This window comes from Pipra filicauda, unplaced genomic scaffold (genome assembly GCF_003945595.2).
Source record: "Pipra filicauda isolate LSUMZ 115617 unplaced genomic scaffold, ASM394559v2 scaffold13_size5146498_pilon, whole genome shotgun sequence".
Lineage (NCBI taxonomy): Eukaryota > Metazoa > Chordata > Aves > Passeriformes > Pipridae > Pipra > Pipra filicauda.
The window spans coordinates 659316-680137 of NW_024103874.1; the positions used below are offsets into that span (position 1 = coordinate 659316).

At 42.2% G+C, this 20822-nt stretch overlaps 1 protein-coding gene across 1 annotated transcript in view; it reads right to left on the minus strand.

The window, feature by feature from the left end:
• Positions 1–931: 931 nt before the first annotated feature.
• The window catches only part of BCAS1 (brain enriched myelin associated protein 1), a 42449-nt gene continuing 22558 nt past the window's right edge, over positions 932–20822 (minus strand). Inside the window, exons 9-11 of the mRNA XM_039378502.1 lie at positions 16538–16705; positions 7278–7544; positions 932–2036 (exon numbers count right to left, since the gene is read on the minus strand). Coding sequence (XP_039234436.1) covers positions 1962–2036; positions 7278–7544; positions 16538–16705 — 510 coding nt within the window. The 3' untranslated portion in view covers positions 932–1961. The remainder of the gene's footprint in view (positions 2037–7277; positions 7545–16537; positions 16706–20822) is intronic.

The following is a 20822-nucleotide window of genomic DNA, read 5'->3' on the forward strand; positions in this document are numbered from 1 at the left end:
AGGTTGGATGGGGCTTGGAGCAACCTGGGCTAGTGGAAGGTGTCCCTGCCCACGGCAGGGGGTGGAACGGGATGATCTTTAACGTCCCTTCCAACCCAACCCATTCTGAGATTCTATGATGTAATTGAGTAGCCAGAGCATATTTTTATTTGAAAAATACCCAAATACTATTCTAACACAGAGGCAATTACAGCAGTGTGAAGTCAGCAGTCTATTCTCTGCTCTGGTAACACACACTGTGCTGACATCTGGCACTTTCATACCACTGTGTAACCATGGTGGTTGTCTCCCTGTATGTAGCCTTACATGCATTGATTTAATTAAAGCTCGTGTAATGTAGACAAAGCCTAAAACTTCTTTTTTTTTCCTGTGTGTGTGTGTAGCAAGGCTGGACATAACAAGCCCAGTTCTTCTCTCATTGCTGCTGTAACGGGGGATGTACCGGAGTCACTGGTCCCACACAGATGTACAAGAAGGACATTACAAATCAGGTTGGAGATCTGTAAACGGTCCCTCTTGATTGATATCACTTTATATGGCATGAGAGGCCAGGGAGGGGAACAGAAAGTACCATTAGAGCTGAAGAACCTTTTGTCTGTGCTCCCTGTGCACAGAACCAGCAGCAAGTTTTGGTTGTTCACCCCAACTCTGCAGGTTTGCAAAAGCACAACCTACCTACAGTGGCTCATGGACAAACAAAGCTCTTTACCTCTGTCCTCTCTGACTAGTTAGAACTGGAATTCTGTGGATTTTACAGAATTTTCCCCTGATTTCCAGTTACAATCTTCACTCCAATAAAGAATGAATAACAGCTATTCTCTCCACAGGCAGGGGTTGTATGTGCTCATTTCTGCCTTAATGTCACGTCAATCATCAGACCACAGGGACATAAATAACAAACTTTGTTTTAAAATTAAAGCAGCAAAGGATCTTTTTTTCCAAAGGATAAGCATTAGTTTATTTAAAGATAAGGAGGTCAAAATATACACTACTGTATCATTCAGATGCTAGTGTGGATTAAAATGTCAGGCCTGTGGCTCCCTGTACAGGTTTGCCCAGGACTGAACAAACAGAAATCTTAATTTTCTGTAAAATTTATTAACTACAGTTATTATAGGAGTCTTGTGAAGCAGGGAGGTGCCTGGACAGCTTTGATTTTGGTTTTTATTAGGATTAATTACAAGTACGGATATAAACAAATATCTGAACAAACAACTAAGTTTCCTATGATCTGAGAAACATTAATCCCAGGATTGTAGGTACAGCCTGGTGTTAGGAGTGCACGGGGACGTGGGTGCCCTCTTGTGTTCCTATTAGAACCTTAAATAGCTTTTAATTTGTTATCCCACCTCACCCAGACGAGAGAGACGCTGTCTCAATCACGTAAAGCCTTTACATTTTAGCGTTTTAATTTCCATTAATAACCAATAGGAAGCATAACTTTATAACCACTGATTCTATTATTCTGCAGGCTTTTTTTTAGCTAATTTCAGCTCTATTGAGAAACCACAAAAAGTGACTCGGTTGTTTTTACATTTGAGTATAACATTTATCAAAGGAGATTTTTGTTTTTTCCTGGCTGCTTTAAAGCTCTCTAAAGCGGAGGGTTTGTTGCTCATGCCTTGCTGCCCAATCTACATTCTTTTGTCACATGTATTTTTTTCCTGCCTTTTTTTTTAGTTCACTGCCACCTTCCTACCTTACATACCCTACCCTCTACAGATTTAAAATCATCCACACGACCTTTCTTTAAACATACAACACTGTGCTTGGTGATCTTTAGAGTCGCTTTCTAACATCTAAGGAACAAACCCTGTAAATGATATACCTTAAATGATACACCAGTGTTTGCTTTAGCCTCAGGCATTTGATGACAGCCATGTAAAGGAAAGGAATGAGTCATGTCTACTGCAAGGGAGCTCACAGAGAGCTGCTGAGCCTCCAGCAGCCACGTGGAGTCATTACTTGGATTTCCCAGCAGGTAGGATGGACACTGGATCTGTTTGCACCTCTGCATCAGACATCCTTTTGGAACCCTGTGGAATAAGAGAGAGATCTTTAGAAACACTTTCAAATACTTCAGAATGGTTAAGTCTGGAATTTTGTCTTAGAGTTTTGCTACCAGACATTTCCCACTCCTTTCTCCTCCCTGCTTTTTTTCCTTTGCCCTTTGTTTAATAGGCATAAGTATATGAGCACTACCTGCATCACGAGAATCCCAGAAATCTACTGCTTGTGATTTTGCCTGAATGTTATTTTAATATAATTTTCTCAATTGGAATGGAAAACAATTGTTTTCAGACACTGGACTAACACACCAGAGCCAAGCTGTTGTGCTTGCAGTACTGGGTTTTTGGCATAACTTTCTCTAAAATTTCCCTGGCCTAAATGCTTCACTGAAACCATGCTAAGAGTCCTTCAAGCATGATTAATAGTGTATTATAGCCAGCCTTGGTCTGCTCTAGGTTAAGGGAACATTAAATACTTTTATGCATGACAGGTATTCTACAATGTTAGAGTGATAAAGCTTCTCTTACACTGCAAATATAATTCTGGGTTTGGCACCAGTTCAAGACACTAATCCAGCTTAGATGAAGGAAATGTATAGCTCCAGCTATACCAACTACATTTTTCACTGGTAACTGATAAAAACTTGGCTTTAGTTTAAGGTGCTTGACCTAATTTTACCGGCCTTGAAGTCATCAAAACCTCAGAACGTGACGGCAAAATGGACCCACAAGCAGTGTTTCAGAGGTCACTGTTAACAGTGCATGGGATGCCCATGCTGTTGGTAGCCAGATGCCCAAATCATTACATGCTAAACAGAAAAACCAGCATGACAAAGCTAAAGGTAACTGCTGTGTGCTTTCCCTACAATGGGAACTGTGCAGATTCATATGTGAATTGTCCTTTCACACAGTCTGTTTCTGCTGGAAACCTGACTCATCACTTCAGGACAATTCTGTGTCAGACATGGAGAGTGAAAGATTTCAACTTCCTCACCCCTTTCAGGGAAGTAAAAACAGTAGGGTTTTTATACTGATTACACTCCACCTCACTGATCTCCTTTTAAATTTTCACCTTCGAGAATCTAAGTATGAAAAAGAGCAGCCAAAAATCACAATGGACTGAAAGAATCCCCTGTCTTAACTGTAACCTTGTGCAGCTCAACTGGCTGCAGTGGGTTTGCTTCTGCTTCCACTGATGTCGAGTTTGGAAGGTTCTCTAGAGCAGAATAAAATTTTTTGGCCATTTACATGCAGCAACAAATCCATCATTTATCCATCAAACAATACCAAGGACCTAGTCATTCCAAATTTATCCAGCAACCCTAAAAACCTACACATCAGGTAGAAGATTTCCCACATTAAAAGAGTAATGGAGTCTGTCAGCTATAGCTGCTCCTGTCTGGGCACGAAGATATTAAGCCACTTCTAGACTAATCTAGGAAACAGGATGATACTATTTGCCATTCTTCCTATAAATAGGTGGAGGGAGGAGGCAGGAGGGGGAGCTCATTTGAGATAATCCCCATTTTTGACTCATTTAGCACATTTGCAGTGGTGTCATGTTATTTGCTCATACTGCAGTCTCCCTGCTGCACCCATTTTCAAGGTGGTTGCTGATTAAAGCAGGAAGCTCTGAGGGAGACTGGCTGATGATTCTCGTTAAACTGGAATTTCCAAGCCAGGTGTGAAATAAAGAACTTTGTTCCTGCCCTTTTAACGGACAAATTCCAGCTCTGCCCTCGGATTCAGCAGCACAGGTACCACTGACTCCTGTCTTGCAGTGCAGTGGAAGTTGGCAGCTAAGCTGGAATATATTATTTTGGGCAGAGCACTTTAAAGTGCACACGCAGGAATGTCATGGTACTGGAGTATATTTTTTTCCCAGATTTTACCCAGGAGAAGCCTGTGTCAGTGGGGCAGATACTCTGGGCAGAACGGGTCCCAGTAGTTTCCACATGCTAAGCTCTCCCAGCTTCTGACAACTTGAGCATGAGTTATTCCAGCTCAGAAAACAGTGTCATTAACCTTTTCCCCCCCTCCCCTTTTCTGCTTCTTTCTAATCTAATCTCTCTCTCTAAGACTCACTAAATACATTTTATATAGCTTATAAATTAATCTCTTTTGCCATAGGAACAACCACTGGACCTTATCAGCTGTGCTGAAACCACGCAGGGCTGGAACGCTCTTTGCTTGCATAAGTGGCGTCATTTGTAGCCAAAATTTCAGCCTTTGTTGGCCCCACTGGGAGCAGATGCTGGAACTGCAGTGTTCTCATCAGCTGCATTCCTGCAGTCTGACATCCTCTTGCTCTGTGCCCTTTCCCAGAGGAATCGAGATCCAGGAGAGAGTGGTGTTAAAATATCTGCTACTGAAATAGCAGAACGGGAGGAGCTCGGTGGGCACAGGGCACGGGAGCTGCTGCAGCCCCTGTTAAATATTTCCTCCTTCCCTTTTATCAGCATAAAGCCGAATTTTTCTGCTGAGTTGCCACCAAATACTCAAGCTCTTATCTTGAAATGGAGATTCTGGCATTGGTTTGTGTGTGTGATCTAATACTTTGAGATTAATGATTACACCTTCCTGGGGCTGAGTCTGATCACCTGGGAGATGTAGATTATTTTTAGGAGCATTGCAGAACTGGGTTTCTTAGGTATGGATAATCTTCCTGAGGATATTCAAAGAGAGGTGGTAATTTTTCATGAGAGATGTTCCATACACAGACCTCATTGTAATGGGTTTGTTTTTTTTTCCCCGCCACTTTAAAAGCACAATAAACTGACTAAAGCAGCTTAACTGTTATCAAATACTTTTTTTTAAGAGCCATCTTCTGTTAATGGGAGAAGGAAGCTGCAGGAGTACTGTTGGCCTCTATAATTGCAACACAAGATAAGGAGCTATACAGCCAAACTGAGGCAAGCAAAAAGATCTCACAGAACATCTCTACTTCCTCTACATTTATTCCGTGTTTTATTCCCCAAATGGTCTTTTTACCTCTTCACAATCTCCTCTCTTGATCTAAAAGCTTTTTCTTGCCTTTTGAATCTGAGACACCTTTCCTGCCTCTCTCTGTGTCTCTCATGATGTTGCCCTTGAAAGACTGTTTCCTTGTTAACTTGCACTTCCTCATATCTCCCTTTCCGGAATAATTTTAGATTTGTAACTGTTGCTAAACTCTACGGATTTTTGGATACAGCTTGAATGAATGACACTATACAAAATAAAGAGTGACTATCAACAGATAAACCCTTTCTCACACAGTGAGAACTACAACAAGGGAGGGCTTAACTTCAACAAAACTTCAGACCAGAGAAACAAATCTCACTTTTCTCCAGAAATAATAGTGGCAGGTAACATTTGCCTAATTTCTAGACAACCTGTGCTAGAAAAATGTGGCTGCCTTCATCCCCTCCAGCTGACATGAGGTATGTCACTACCATCCAAGCAGCTTAAGTAACAGCAGCCCTGCTCCTCCCTGGAAGCTGGCAGTACCCAGAGCAGGATATGACACCCACACACCACGTGTGTGAGCGTGGATCACGTTACACCCTTGCACCAACGTTGGGCACAACGAAAATCCACACAGAATTTGGAGGCAAAGGGGGGCGAGGAAAGAAAAACACATGAGTGTGTCTTTGGTAGCTTCAGTCAGCTCACAGCTTCACAGAGCTGTATAATCAGTATCATCATAAAACTCTGGCTTTTTCATGGCATATTAAGCAAAAGGATTTCTTGTCGTGGCTTCAGTGGGAGACAAGATGAGCAGAAGCCAATGCAAGTTGGTTTTTACTCCAGGTGAGCTCCTACTCTTTGCTCCATTGAAACTACAGGAAAACCCCACTGATCTATGGTGGACCAGGATTTTACCCCAGAAAAATGAGGCTGAACTGTTGCTAATCTCTACTGCAGGAAGTTATTTCTCTTTTGTTCTTAATTCCCCTTGTAATATGTCCTTGCTTCGGTGATGCGAATCGCCCTCTGCAGGACACACAGTAATTCTGTGAAATGGTGCAAATAAAGCACTTCTGGTGTGGAAAAACATCTGCCTTGGAATGAGTCACACTGGTGCGCATGGCAGTGGCTTTCTAACCCAGTGTCCTAACTGGGCTGGTTTCCAGCTCTGAGTCAGTATTTCAATCTATATTGCCTGACTTTTCTTCTTGAAGGATTGCCCGGCTCTGCTTCTGCCCTGACAGCCTTAGAAGTGAGGAAGGGAGGAAGGACAAAGCAAGCTGCACACCTCTCAGGGCAGCCAGATTCACTAGGAATCATTGCAGGCAACAGACACATCTGTTGAGTTTCTTTGCATCACTTGAAAGTTGTGGTGAAGTTTGGTTTGCACACTAAGTTTCCAAGAGATGCTAAAAATGACCCCACAGAGCTTCAAATCCATTGTTGCTGTGGCAATGTGGGGAAAGAGGTTTAAGCTGCATCCTTCCAATTGATTTATAAAAAGCCTCTTGCCAAGGCTTAAGAGCCAGTCCCAGGTCTAACCTGTGCTTCTGTTTCTACATGTGCCCCTGAATACAGACAGGTAGAAAAATAAATCTCCATCTATTAAATGCTCTGACCAGTTGCACCAGTAACACCAAGTCTTCTGGAAACGCAGAGTTTCAGTGTGCTGAATTCTTTCATTTCTGCTTTTCAGGTTTCAGTGAAGGGGACACAGCGAATTTAGGCTAAGATTTAACAAAAAGCAATAAGAAAAAAATACCATGTGTACTTTTTGTGTGCTTTAACGAGTCTCCCACTGATTGCTGGTGCTTATCTTGTGACCATTGTGCTGGTTCCTACCCACCCCAGTGGTCTCCTTTGGTTTTTTCCTTGCAGGGATTTCCCATTTTGCAAGGATATCCTAGCTGCTCTGAAGCAGACACTGAACCACCACCAGGGTGGTTTAGAGCAGGCAGGTTACTCTGGTAAACCAGCACCACCTCCACTTTTCCCTTATAAACACACCCTAATTTGTAGGTGGTTCAGTGCCTGCTACAGGAGCAGTGTAGTCATCCCCATAGCCAAGGCATGAACCCCAAAAACAGTGGTGTGGGAACAATTACAGCTCTCCCATAGCAAACCCTACCTGTGAATCAGTACCTTGAGGCCCCAAATTCCCTCCTTTGCCCAAAATCTTGCTGTTCTTTTGCCCAAGCCCTGCAAAGCTGCCTGTGAAGCTGCGCTCCCTCACAGCACAAATCCCCCATGGATAACAACCTACAGGCTGGGCGGTTAAACAGCTGGGAAATACTAAAAAGAGAAGGTGAATTAACATACAAGGCCCTTGAAAAACCCTCCCAGGGACTGCCTCTTCTCTGTCTTCTTGTAGGAGGGTTCCTTGGAAGCATCTCCTCCGTTCTGGATGGAGTCGGTGTCGGCTGCCGGCTGCTCCCGGGGGTCTGGCTGCTCCCTGCTCTCCTGTTTGCTGCCCTTCTGCTTGCTCAGCTCCACCGTGGACTTCTTGTCTTTGGAGCTCTCCTTGCTCCTCTGGCCCACAGGGTCACCTTCAGCTGGGGCAAGTGGCCTCTCTGTGGCATTTAACGTCTGCAGCGGTGTCAGACAAGGGTTATTTTCAGTGGGAAATATAAATATTTTGGAAGGCAATCCATAAATATGCTAAAAAAATTAAAAAACAAAAACAAAAACAAAAACAAAAAAAAAAAAAAAGGAAAGGCCACCTGACAGGGAGAAAGCCTGCTGTCCAACAGGTTTTCATTTACAGAGGTTGGGATGAACTCCTGCAGCCTCTGCTCAAGGGAAGGGCTCCCAGGGAGCTGATGGAATTACTCACATGAGCAAAGACTGCAAGATCAAACCATCCTGCACAAACCTGCCTTATTTCTGTCTGTGTCTCTGCTGAAGCTGGTTTAGAAGGCAGAGAATATGTACAGAGAGATGCAGAGTCACAAGGAGGCACTGCCCACTAAGACTCCTCCAGATTTTGCATCCCAAAGAGTGAAATCACCCAAAAAGGGCAAGGGAAAGATTTGGGAGAGAAAAGAAGCAAAAGGCACCATAAAGCAAATGATAAAACCACCAAATCTGTTGCAAAACTGCAACACCCCACCCAAAAATTAACAGCACAGGGTTTGGCTATGGAAGGCCACAGCATCTTAGAAAATTTCATGTACAAGTGCAAAAGAAGAGACAGCAAATCTTCCAAAGAAACACAATCACAGATCAAACTATTCATAGTATAGAAAACTTGGAGAAGTGCAGGATATGTTTGAGGTTCACAGGAGAAAAATCATATGTGACAAACAAAGGATCAGACAATGAAACTGTCACTGTTTGGAGAGTAGCAAATGATGATGTTTTGCCTGGAAATCCGTTTGCAAATGGGATTTTCTTGTTTTCTTTTGCAAAAAAAGAATCATATTGCTCTCTCTATTAACATCATTAAAACAGCACAAATTTGCCAGGTTGCAAAGCTGGAAATCTTACATCTCCCCTCAGGGCATGGCCCAGAGCTTAATGCTGTTTAATTTTTACAGCTTTGGGGATTTTACTGTTAGTGTTGAAATATTTCATGTTCTTCTAAAGGCCTGGGGTTTTGTGCTTACATGACAGGCTCAGGTTTCACTAAAAACAAACACATTTTTAGATACTGTGATTTCAGAGAAAAACCTGAAGGTATAGGCTCTAGAGAAACACAATGCAAATACACCTCTTGTATCTATTTTTAAAAATACCCTCAAGCCATTCTAATTTTGGGGAAACAAGAATGAGAGGGGGTAGCAAGGCTTGCTTTTTTCACTTGATTCACCTTTCTTCCACACCCAATCTTAAAAAAAAACAAATTTAAGTTATAGAACCTGCAACCATTTAATACATTCAGTCTTGACCAGTAGGCTCAAGTCCTTTACAAAATAATTGCTTGTGTTGAACTATTTCTTTTTCCAAAGACCAGACATATGTGGGTATATATTTCCTTACATCTGGATTTGTCTGCTCTTAGAGTTAAAAATCCAGTCAGGAGCTTGTCTTTGCTCTGGATCTGCAGGATGCACATGAAGCCATGGAGATGATCAGTGGCCTCACACACCACCTGGGTGTCAATACTTTAATTCAAGCAAATTCAGTAATTCAGAATAAAGGAGAACTGTCTTGTGAGGCCGCACAGACACCACACTCTACGTGTGTCTTCTTCACCTCACCTGAGAAAAAAAGACCTGTTCAGATGCACTTTTGAGTGGCTCAAGTGATGCAGGTGTTTTCCCAGCACGAGGACGAACAGAAAGTCAGATTTAATTGTGTCTCCCTCTTTTTCACTCAGTTTAACTCTCAGTCCAGGAGCTCTCAGCTGCTTATTTGTCTCAGCTTTTGAAATGTCTCTTTGGTGCAGTTGCAAACGTGCACATTCAGTTCAAAAACAACCACAGTATCCAAAATACAGCTCTGAGACTGAATATAGCTCTGAGACTGGATACATCTGAGTTCAGAGGTGCCAGAACAACCTCTGACCCTTATGAACACTCTGTGAAATCTGTGGGTGTAAAATTAGGGTCTTCCTCACCACACGTGCTTGGTTGTTCAGGACTGAGCCAAACCCGAGTGGGATGCAACAGGATTATTTCTACGAGCAGGTTGGGCCTTTGATGTTAGTCAAACAAAACACTTTTAAAAAATATTCATAATACATTTTCCAGGCAAAATAAGAGGGGAAAAAAACCCCTCACTCCTATCAGATAATCTCTTTGAGGTGTTTCATATTAACCTTGAAAGGCAGGAAATTGGCATATTTGATATTGATGGGAGCAGCTCAGGAAATACGAAGTGAAGCCTATGAATAATGAAACATGTTAATGTTTCTTATTCTAAAGGGTGAGCTGCACCTGACAGATTGCTTTTCCTCTCTCAACGCTGGCAGTGCAACAGAAATAGAGAAGGAAAAGATGAACAGCAGAGTATTTTCCCCATCGTGTTACAGGAGACCTTAATCCAAGGCTGATTTTTGAGTGAAAAAGGCAGACTCTGAAATTTCTGCAGATTTTGTGTCAGTGCTGTAATAAATTTCTGTAGCATTCAGAATGGCAGTGATGGAAAGTGGAGAAGAATCACAGCATTCCAGGGACACAATGGCATAATTCAAGGAGATTCTTTCACAGAAATCCCCCAAAAAAGTCAACAGCAGATCCAGTTTTCACTGGGCTTTTCTGTGTAATAAAACTGTTCTAAATTTACATCAGGGTAAGGGAGAGAAGGAGAAAGAATAATAAGGTGATTTACAAAAATGGAAGGCAACTGGCTGCTAATTAAAATAATAAAAAGTAGATCCAGGACTGTAACTTTTAGTGTTTTACCCAGATCACTTCACAAAACTGTTGCATGAAATAAGGAGCAAATGTCACAAGACAAGACTTCTGTATTTGGGATGTTTTTAGTGACTAATTCAAAAAGATTAACCTTGGTGTCATAAGACATAATGAAAATAGGAAGAGTGAAAAATAGTTTTACCGTTAATTAAAAAAGGAAATTCTGAAATGTCAGTTTTTAATACAACTTCAGTTTTTCTCTTAAAGAGCCTTGTTTTACCTTTGATTACTGAAAGATTACTCAAAGTAGTTCTTCTGGGTATCTTGCCTTGCAACAGATGAGGTTTTTGTTCTCACACAAGGTAACAGTATTTGTATTTCTAATGAAAATATAATTTTTCTGAAGTATTTTAAAGGCATGCAAAATATAATGTAAATGTCACATCCAAAGTTTTGGCTTAGCTTTTATGAACACAGAATGAAAGAAACAAAAACAGAATAAGAAAAGATACTACCACGGTTTTTGTTAAATTGCAGTGAACAGTTTTCATTCTCAGTTTCATTTCTCCTTTACAGAGTTTGCACGTAAATGATCTTTTCCTCAGAAGACAAGTAAATCAACAAAATAAAAATAATTCTAGTTGTGTGTATTTAGTTTCACTGCCTAAGCCAAGCTACATGCAGAAGTTAAAATAGCAGCAAGAGAGAGAAGTAAACCTGATTGTAAACTCACTAATTAATTTAAGAAAAAAAACAGACCTGGAAAAAAGTTTGGTGTTTGTTTTAAAATCTGATAGTGACCCTTTAAAATCTTGTTTAATAGCATGAACAGGTAAAATAAATAGATAAGGAAAGAAATCAGTGAGCATGGAGCAACTTTTCTCTCAGTGATTTTTACATTTCAAAAGGTAGAATTGTGTGGATGGAGGTGGCAGGAACCCATCACCAAAAGATGAAAAAATCCAGGCACTTACGTGGTGACTGGGGCCATTTACCACTTCGGAACTGGTTGTCCCTCCATCACCCTTGACTGACTAAAATAACAAAGGGTTACAGGACTTCTAACAGGGTTCATTCACTAAGAAGACACACATGAATAAAGGTTTGATTTAAGGCCGCTCTTTGCAACACTAAAACAAAACCAGACGCTTCAGAAACTCCACCAGCGGTTCTGAAATACCCACAACCCCAAGGTAGATTTTGCAGGTTTTTTTCCTGTCAGTCTGTTTCTTGCAAGTCAATTTTCCCATTAAGAAAAAAGGAGAAACACGAGTGAGGTCTCAGTGGACCTGAGATCATATCAGTCCTAAACAAGACAGTGCTATCAGCCCTGCCACTGTAGTTTTCTAGGAAAGAGCTTTTTTTGCTTTGCAGAGCCAAATCCATCTTACAAGATCTAGTGGGACTTCCTCTCTATCCAACCCTCCCACTAAGTGCATGTCCTGTGAATAATTAAAGCCCACTCAGCTCTATAGGTGTATTTTTATAATTTATCATCAGCGTCCATTTATTCCCAATTTTTGCTTCCCAGTTTATGCCTGCAGTCTGTACACATCTAAGTGATAGCCCTCCTTGGTGCCCACTCTTCCCAATCCAAGCAGACCCTGAGGCTGCAGCGCTGAGAGGTCACTCAGAGCAAACCTTGACTCTGAAATACCTATTTTAAGGTACAACCCCCTGTTTCCATTTAGCTTTTAAAAATGAGAAAGCCCTGTTTGACAAAACTCGCTCAAGGAGTAAATATCACAAGCCTTGTGACAGTTAAATTAAGCTCTAGTCACAATTAGTGCCACAGAAAGAACAGGAGTGGAGTGTACATTTGTAATTAGGAGCCGTGTTTTGTGGTATTCCCCTGAGTGCTGTACAAGCCACAGAGCTCAGCAGCAAAGCGTAAAATAAACTCCAGAATTTCAAAGAGCCCAAATTTAAATGTCATTTTTCATTGCCTAAGTTCAATGAAAACAATGAAAGGATGTGACTTTTGTTCTAAAGATAGATCAGGCGGAATTGTGGTTTTCTGCAGCTTGTAGATTTGTAACTTGAAGCACAACAGTGTCAGCTCCATCCTACAAATGGTGTTATTGCAAGGACCTATTTCAGTCCCTGATTTTCCTATAAAACCACAGAAAATCAATATGTGCCAGCAGCAGGACAGAAAACCAGACCACTCCGTGACAATTCATTACTTTTGTGGGAAAAATTCTCACTCTGGAACACGTTGTTGCTCAGCCTCCTGTGTTTGTGCTCGTGACGCTTTATCTGTGCAAGAGGTTGCAGAAATGGAGGGGAGGAAGCACAGCGTGGTCTGTCTTTACACTGCAGGAGACAAACTCAGTCCAGAGTGTATGAAGATGTGCTGTGATAAGATCTAGTTCGCATTTCTATCTCAGCAAGGCTCAGATGCCTCCAGAAAAAAAAAAAGTTTGTGCTCTAACAGCCATCGGTGTTCCCTTTTCCCCCCATAAACACCCCAAACCCAGAAAAAAATAGCCCTGCTTTAGCCAACATCTAGTAATCCATCTCTCTCTCTTTTTTTTCATTATTTATTTTTATTTTTTTCACCAAAAATAACAGAGTAAAGACCTTGAGGTCTAGACAGAGTTCCCTCTTGCCGTCAGTGAGACACGATCCCAAGGATTTCTCTCCAGCACTGCTGACCTCTTATCCTTGCCTTTGGTCACCTAGGATTGCTGCTGCCCAGAGCTTCCCAAAACCACCCCCCCTGCTTTCTGTGGCAATAAGGGGTGGATCAGCACATCTTTAAATGGAGGAAGGTGGGGACAGCCAACCCATTTGCTACATTTTCATGAATAATGAAGAAAAGTTAAGTTGTGACAGCATAAAATAGGTATTCTTGATTCCAAATGCTATTTATTGCCTAAAGGTTTATTTACATGGTGAAGTAGGCCAGCACAGACACAGCAGACAATGTGGAAACAACATTTAGTTATCTCAGGAAGATAAACTCTCCTTGGGAACATCCATACTCAACACTATCTTAGACCATCTGTGATGCCAATAAACTTCCTGGCTGAGGACAAAGATACAGCCTCAGTTTACAGTTGGCAATTATCTCATTCTTATTAAAAATGCCAGTTTACACCCTTCTTCTCTCCACAAAATATCTCAAACCAGCCATTTTAAAAGGATTTCTCCTATTTAGCTTTGCACCTGTTTATATCCTATGCAGGAACTTTCAGGGCTTACATCATCTGACGTGTCCTAAGGGGCTCTCAGACCTGCTCAACCTCCACAAGGGGACCTGGGGTGATTAATTCAGGTGTAACATCTCTATCAGGACACCTGCACTGGCTCTGATATATCCCATCCTGGAAATAACACAATAACTCTTTGATTTTTGATTAATGAGGCTGGAGTGACTTTCAGCTGGATTTCAAATCCACATAGGTGGATTACTTCGATAAAAGAGCAGCGCTATTTCTTCATCTCTTATTGAATTCCAGGGATTTAGGCTAATACTTTATCTTGCTATAATTTCCCAATATCTTTTATAGTATTAGTTAACCTTCTCCTATTTTAATCACAGCAGTGGCTTTTGTGACCTTTGCAAGCACAAATAAGAACGGACATCTGCGCTGAGCAAGTCAGCAGGCAGTCTTTGGGACACACACTGCCTTTTCCAAGGGAAATTCCCCCTGGTTCTCCCAATGGCTTCTCCTTGTGTCAACAGCAGCAATTACAGTGCTGTGGATCTAAATGTCTCCTTGCTGTCACCCCGTGCTTGTGTTTTCTGAGGAGAATAATGTCAAAACTGGGGCATCTGGAGAATAACTGACTTACCTGTTGGAGGTTCACAATAGACTGCAATAGAATTAATCTTAATTTCTAGATCCCAGTCTTGAATCCTAAAATGCTAAACTACCTTTCCTTGGGCACCTAGTGTGACCTGTGTAATATAAAATTGTGGATGTTGTGAGAATACCTTGGGATCTTCCTCTGCAGGCAGAAGAGAAAGCCAGTAAAGAATCATATTAATATAAAATTAAAAGTCAACCTCTTCCAAGAGATATTATTGCTCTAATAACCTCCCACTATCCCAGGTTGCTCCAAGCCCTGTTCAGCCTGGCCTTGGACACTTCCAGGGATGGGGCAGCCACAGCCTCTCTTGGCAACCTGTGCCAGGGCCTCCCCACCCTCACAGAGAAGAATTTCTCCCTCCACTTTATGGCTGCTCCTGTAGGGCAGCCAAACCTCCAGACAAAACTAAAGTAGAAACCTTTTGTGAGTGGAAATTACACCTTCCAGTGAATGCTCTGCCAGTGCAGCTCTGCTGAGCAAAAAGCCCTATTAGACATCTCTACGGAGTTCATCTCAGCTCTCCACAGCCCTGGAGCTTCCCTGACTTTTCCTTGTGAGAAAAATCAAGCCTGTGTTGGAATTTCAGACATTTCACCCATTTGCAGCACTCACCACTAGTTCAAAAGCTTTACAGAAAGTACCTGTTCAGCAGTGGCTTAAAATCCTTGTGTCTGCCTTCAGAATCAGAAATACTGACTGAGCAGCTGGCACAAAGCTGTTGGGCAATTGATTCTGTACAAAAGCATGGAAGCGATCCAGTAATCCCAAAGTTACTCAGAGGAAACGGCCCAGGAAACTTCAGGGACAATACAGATATTAAAATAATCCTTGATCCGTTTGGAAATCGATAGCCAAAAGTAAAGCAGATGAATACTGAAGGTTCCAAAAAGCTGCAAAACCACCTAAACCATTAATACAATTCTTTTCCCCTGTGGGTAGATGTTTGTCTAGTACTGGTTCTGTTTTCTAGGCCGAAATCTGGATTAAATCCCTGCTCTGATTAGAGCAGTGATACATCTACTGCTTTAACACAGCATTGTTTTCTTCCATGGTGACTAAGATGGGTGTGAAACAGCTTTATTTTTTTAATGGGCACTATTTTTTTGTAAAGTGACACGATCTGAAGTCATGATCCCCACAGTTGTTAGTGTTTGAAATGCATTGCTCCCAACTCCCCTGCTGCATGCCCAGCTTGTGCCACTGACAGGCCTCCATGCAGGACAACCACAAGGATTTAGGAATAAGGTGGAGATTTTTATAAGCTGACTGAAATCTTATGTGGAATTAAAAGCAGGTTGGGTGCACAATTGCTGGCCGATATTAAGAATTTTTTTTGCTTGGATCCTCAAATACATAAATAAGAGTGGCCCTGTAGAAAAGCACCTCCCAAGAACAAAAACTAAATGAACCCATCACAGGTTGGGCTGAGCCCAGCAAACAGCTGAGAATAAAAGAAAGGCTAATCTCTTGGAAATAAAAAATAAATCAAGATTTGGGCTGTGGTGTGCACTCCTACAGTCTGAGTCACAAAGTTTAACCTGTGACACCGTGACTGTTCACAGGTATGTACCAGGTATTCACCTGTGGGCAGACACCTGGGCTGGCCATTACATCAGCTCAAAAGAAACTACATTTTTCCACATTTTAATGTTTAAGCTACTCTGATATCCATACCATGTAGCTGCCTGAAAATAAACCAGCATTGACTGAAAATGGAAATCTTCCATATGCATTTGTAAACCTTGCCAAAATAGATCAATTGCTATATAAATCCTCAAGGTCTGGTACGATTTTATCAGAGATGTGTTATTTCTAGACTTGGATTATTTTCTTTCTTGGCCACTTTTCTGGACTCTTTTAAGAAATATTGTCTGGCTGTTTGTACACAAATCCATTGGAATAATTTCACACCTACAGCCACAACACAATACCAGCCACTTGATCACCTCAGTGGTTTCCTTCTTCCCTCTGGTCTTCTGGGAAAAAGGATTAGATTCTACTTTATGCCTTCCATTTTTCCGTCTAACAGAACTTTACAGCAGCAACTGCATCCTTTCACATGCCAGTTTAGCTAACCTACACAAGCTGCCAAAAAAAAAAAAATTGACCTACTGAAAATACAACTCCCTGAAGCAAGTGCAGAACTCAACACAACGCGGGGACATTGGATGAACGGGAGACGGGTTTGGACATGGGATCCTCCGGAGCATCATCCTGGGGGAAGTGGCTTGTGGAGCTGAGGTTCGTTCAGTAGCTCAACCCCTGGAGCTCCCTGGGCCACCTGGGGGAGGGAAAGGGCCACCGGAGCCCCCGGGCAGGCGGGGAAGGGACCGCGGAACGTTCCCGGAGGAGCCGCGAGAGGGAGATGCAGGACGGGGAATTGCGGGGAGGGGGGTCACGCTCCGCCCGCCCAGACGCAGGATTTCCCAAGAATCACCCCCATCCCGGCAGCGCTTCGCTTACCAGCTTGAAAAACTTCCTCAGATTCGTCTTGGGCGTTTTGCTTTCTGCCCCTCTGGGTTTCACTTCTGAGCCCTCTGGGCTCTTGCTCTCGTCCCTGTCCGGAGCCACCGCTTCGAAAGACACCTCTGTTTTCTCATTGCTCACGGCCTCCGCTTCCTCCGATGCGTTCTGGGGTTGGGAAAGGCGGAAAAGGGGGGAAAAACATTCCCACTTAATCGGTGAGGATTTGCTTGGGGTCTTTAAAGAGGTTACGAAGTGCTGCAGCACTGCAGGAACAAGTGTGGCATGAAAGCATCCTTTGCTTAACTGATCTCTACGTGCTGCTTCAGGAATTTGATTCATCCCAAATAAAAAAAGTAAATAAGTGTTAAAATCCCACCAGCTTAGATAAATTGAAGAAATGGCCTTTCTTGTGCTGCAGTACTGGTTCTCAAACACAAGAATCTAGATTTGATTACAGTTTTAAAAGAAAATCTAAATGAAATGACATACAGCAATATGTATCCTGAGAAGATGGCACTCAGGTAAAACCAGTAAATATGAGAAAGATCATACCCAGGAGTTTGCACACAAAAGCAGAAATAAGATTAAATAAAGCACATTGTGGGCATTATTAATTGTTAAAACTGTATAGCATCGTTCCTAGTGAAATACGGGAGTGCAACATCCCAGCCCCAACATTGTCAGGCTGGTCACATCTCCATCCCCATCTCCTCTTCCCAGCTGCACAGACATAAATGATTTTTTGAGGTAAAAGGTAGTTAAGTAGCCCATCTATTCCTTCACCTAATTCCACAGGTCACAGTCATTCTCTTTGATAGTGCTGACCCTCATTTGAATTCAAGAAAAACTCCTGGGCTTTAGGAACGTTTAAATCCTGATTTAGAACACCTTTTTCTTTCCTTAACTTAAACACCTATGCACTTACTTTAATTTGGAATTATTATATCAAAATTGTTGTGGAAGTTATGGTTTATCTTGTTTGAGATCTTAGGCTTGCTATTAAAAATGGTATGAATTTCCTATAATTATCTCCAGAAACCATTCCTGTAAACCCATCTCCATCTGTGAGGCTGAATTAACTGACTCTGAAGGTTTTCTTTCACAATTTTGTGATCTCAAAGATATCTGTGGAAGCCTGGTCCAACCTCCTGCTGAGGAACTGCTTGTGTTGAGCTTGTGCTGCCTCCAAAGCTGGAGGTTCCCCAACTTCTGTGCAATCAGACCAGGGCATTTCAGACATGCTGGGCCAAGAGGAAACTCCAGACACATCTCAAAGTCCTCTTCTCAAATAAAGCTGAGGTGGCAAATGGAGACTTATGACCAAACCCCTTCCAGCAAAGGTTCTCTGACATAATTAAGAAGAATTTTTAATTTTTGTTCCTGTTCCACCTAAGAAACTTGAAGAAAAATTTCCATTTGTGCATTCAGGAAAATCACCAAGGTGTTTCTGGCAGGAAGTGAGGGTGAAATAGGAAGAGCCTGACAAAGCTAAAGTCAATAAACTTTGAATGATGTTACATTAACTGTTCTCTAGAGCAACAGGCTCAGCTTCTTCACTTCACTTAAGGGAAAAACAAAAGTTCTATCAAGTTTTGTGACCAGTTTTAGGAAGAAACTCCAATTTATATAGAATAATAATTTGCAAACAGCCTGGCTCATATCAGCTTTGATGCATAAGTGTTCTCATAAAAGTTCTCTCCTTACACCTATAAACTGCAGCAGCTGAGGTTGCTGCATTCATGGGTCCAGATCCTGCTTCCAGTTTCCTTAAACACAAATTTTAATCAATTCAGCTTAAGTCAGCAGCTATTGCAGTTATGCACCATGGGGACAGAAGGGCTGTTGGGTTATTTTATTTTTCTTTTGTTAAAGGCACTCTGCCAAATTTAGAAAACATTTCAAGATACATTTGTTTGAAGTAAGATGAGCTCTATTCTTCCTGTTACAGAGCAGCTTTTGCTTTCTTTTTCAAAATAATATTTTAACTTATCTTTGCTAGCTGTGTTTTATAAGAGTATTTTACTGTGCTCCTTATTTCATTGTTTTGAAAGCATTTTTTATTCCCTTAAATGACAGTGTCCTTAATTTTCTTTCAGTAATAAGCTTTTAAAAACAATTGTGGTGGAAAGTTTGTGTCTACTTTGAGACATCTTCTGGTTCTTACAAACCCTCCTGTTGTTTTGGGGAACTGTTACTACACCATTTTCTTATCTGGGTTCCTGAGCACACAAATTGTTGCCTTATGAGAGTGTAACTTATTTTGTGACCTGGATAACTTGGATTGGAGTTTTCCTTTGGCTGGCTGCATCTTTCCTCCAAATTGAGATAAACACTGCACCCTGCTTTGATCTCGTGCTGCAGTCTGAGCTGGCACTCCCCACTGCATTTCATTAGACACCAGGAGCACTTCTGCTTTCCCTGGGTCAGACCCTATGAAGCAGCTCTTCTTTTATCTTAACAATATATACAAGATGACCTTTTGTTCAAGAAATTTCCACTTAAAAGGGTAGTCAGGTTTGAGATCTGCTCCAGACTCACAGGCAGGGAGCAGGGAGGGTTGGAGAGACTTTCACCCACCTTCCTGCCCTCCCTGGCCAAGGCAAAGCCAACAGAGGTTGCTGCAGTCAAGGCAGCTCAGCTTTAGCCCTCACCCTGGGCTTGGACCTCCCCCCAAAGCCCCTGTGACCTGCAGCCACTGCCTGAAGGTGCCACCAAGCAGGTTTTGGGCTGTGACAGCTCAGACTATGAACCACTGACACCACACAGCTCTGGACAGCCCAGGAGTGGGGTCTGACCCCCAAATCACTGGCTTGGGGAAGTCAAGGTCCTTCCCTGCTCTGAGGGTGGCAGCTGTACCAGCCAAACCTTATTGCCCCCCTCAGTCCCTCAGCCATGGGGGAATTCTCCTTCAAGTGCCTTCATCCTTTTACTCAGCAAAACCCAGCCAGGATCTCCTTCTCTTCCACATGGTAGATGGTGTGTATTCCAGGATGGGAGCAAGTAAAGGGCTGCAGGAACTTGGTAAGCCCTGGGTAATTTTAACATTTGCCTCATACACTCCACTCTTTTTGCTTTCCTATGATGGAACACAATTGCAGGCTCAGCAATAAAGGTGAGATTGGACATGGAACTGTTGGAGCAAGTCCAGAGGAGGCCATGAAATTGTTGAGGGGACTGGAAGTGTTCAAGGCCAGGTTGGATGGAGCTTGGAGCAACCTGGGATAGTGGCAGGTGTCCCTGCCCATGGTAGGGGGTGGAAAATGTTGTCTTTAAGGTCCCTTCCAGCCCAAACCCTTCTGTGACTCTTCTCCTTCACCCAACAGCCAACCAGTTTGCTGTTTGTGTATCAGCACAGAAATACCCCTCAGTAAAAAGAGCATAATTTTTCTGCAGTTGTTTGACAGCAGAATTGTAACTGCTTAAAAGTCTATTTTTTAAAGAAAATCTATCTGCTTTTAAAGATAGTTCACAGAGCAATCCAAATAATGCTGCCTTGATCACCTTCCACAATTTACTGGCCTGCCTTGATCAGATAAATACGAAGCATCCTGTTCCTCTGCCCTGGTGAAAGACCTCCAAGGCCTCGAAGCCAGCTTTCCAACACAAATATTGGAAATCATTAACTGCAGTTTTCTATCAGTATTCCTTATTAGAAAAGAAATGCTGCCATGACAAACATTTGAGTAACAGATACAAAAACTCCTGTGCAGACCCATCAGGAAATGGGGCAAATACAAAGTGGTTCCCAGCTGAGAAGCTGAAAAAGGAATTTTTCCTTTTCCCTTTCCATATTTATTCATCTGCAGTCAGAGCAGCAGCATCAACTGCAACGTGTTGACAGGCACTTCATTAGCTTCACTTTGAAGTGAAAGCTCATCAGAAGATGGATATTTAAGAGACTGCCTGGAAAGGGAGAAGCTGGATCTCAGTCCTGGATCTTTTGAGTGTTGTGGCTGCTGTTCGTTAGTTCAAAAGGAAAACTACTCCTGGCTCTGAATTATACACCTATTGGAACAGTTGCCAGCTTCAATTCTCTGTCCTAGCAAGAGGACAGTGCACTGAGTGTGCCAGAAAGATAAAATCACTGCAGGAAAACATCCCACGAATTCTTCAAACCAAGCTGTTTGAGCCTAACCTGTAATCTAAGGACTTTATTTTTTTGGTACCTCTACTCTCATTATTTTTAGCTTCAAACTGACTGGGTCACCAAGGGCTTTCATCAAAGGAAATATTATTCTCTGTCAAGAAATCTCAGTAAGGAAACATGAGCTTTTTACAGGTG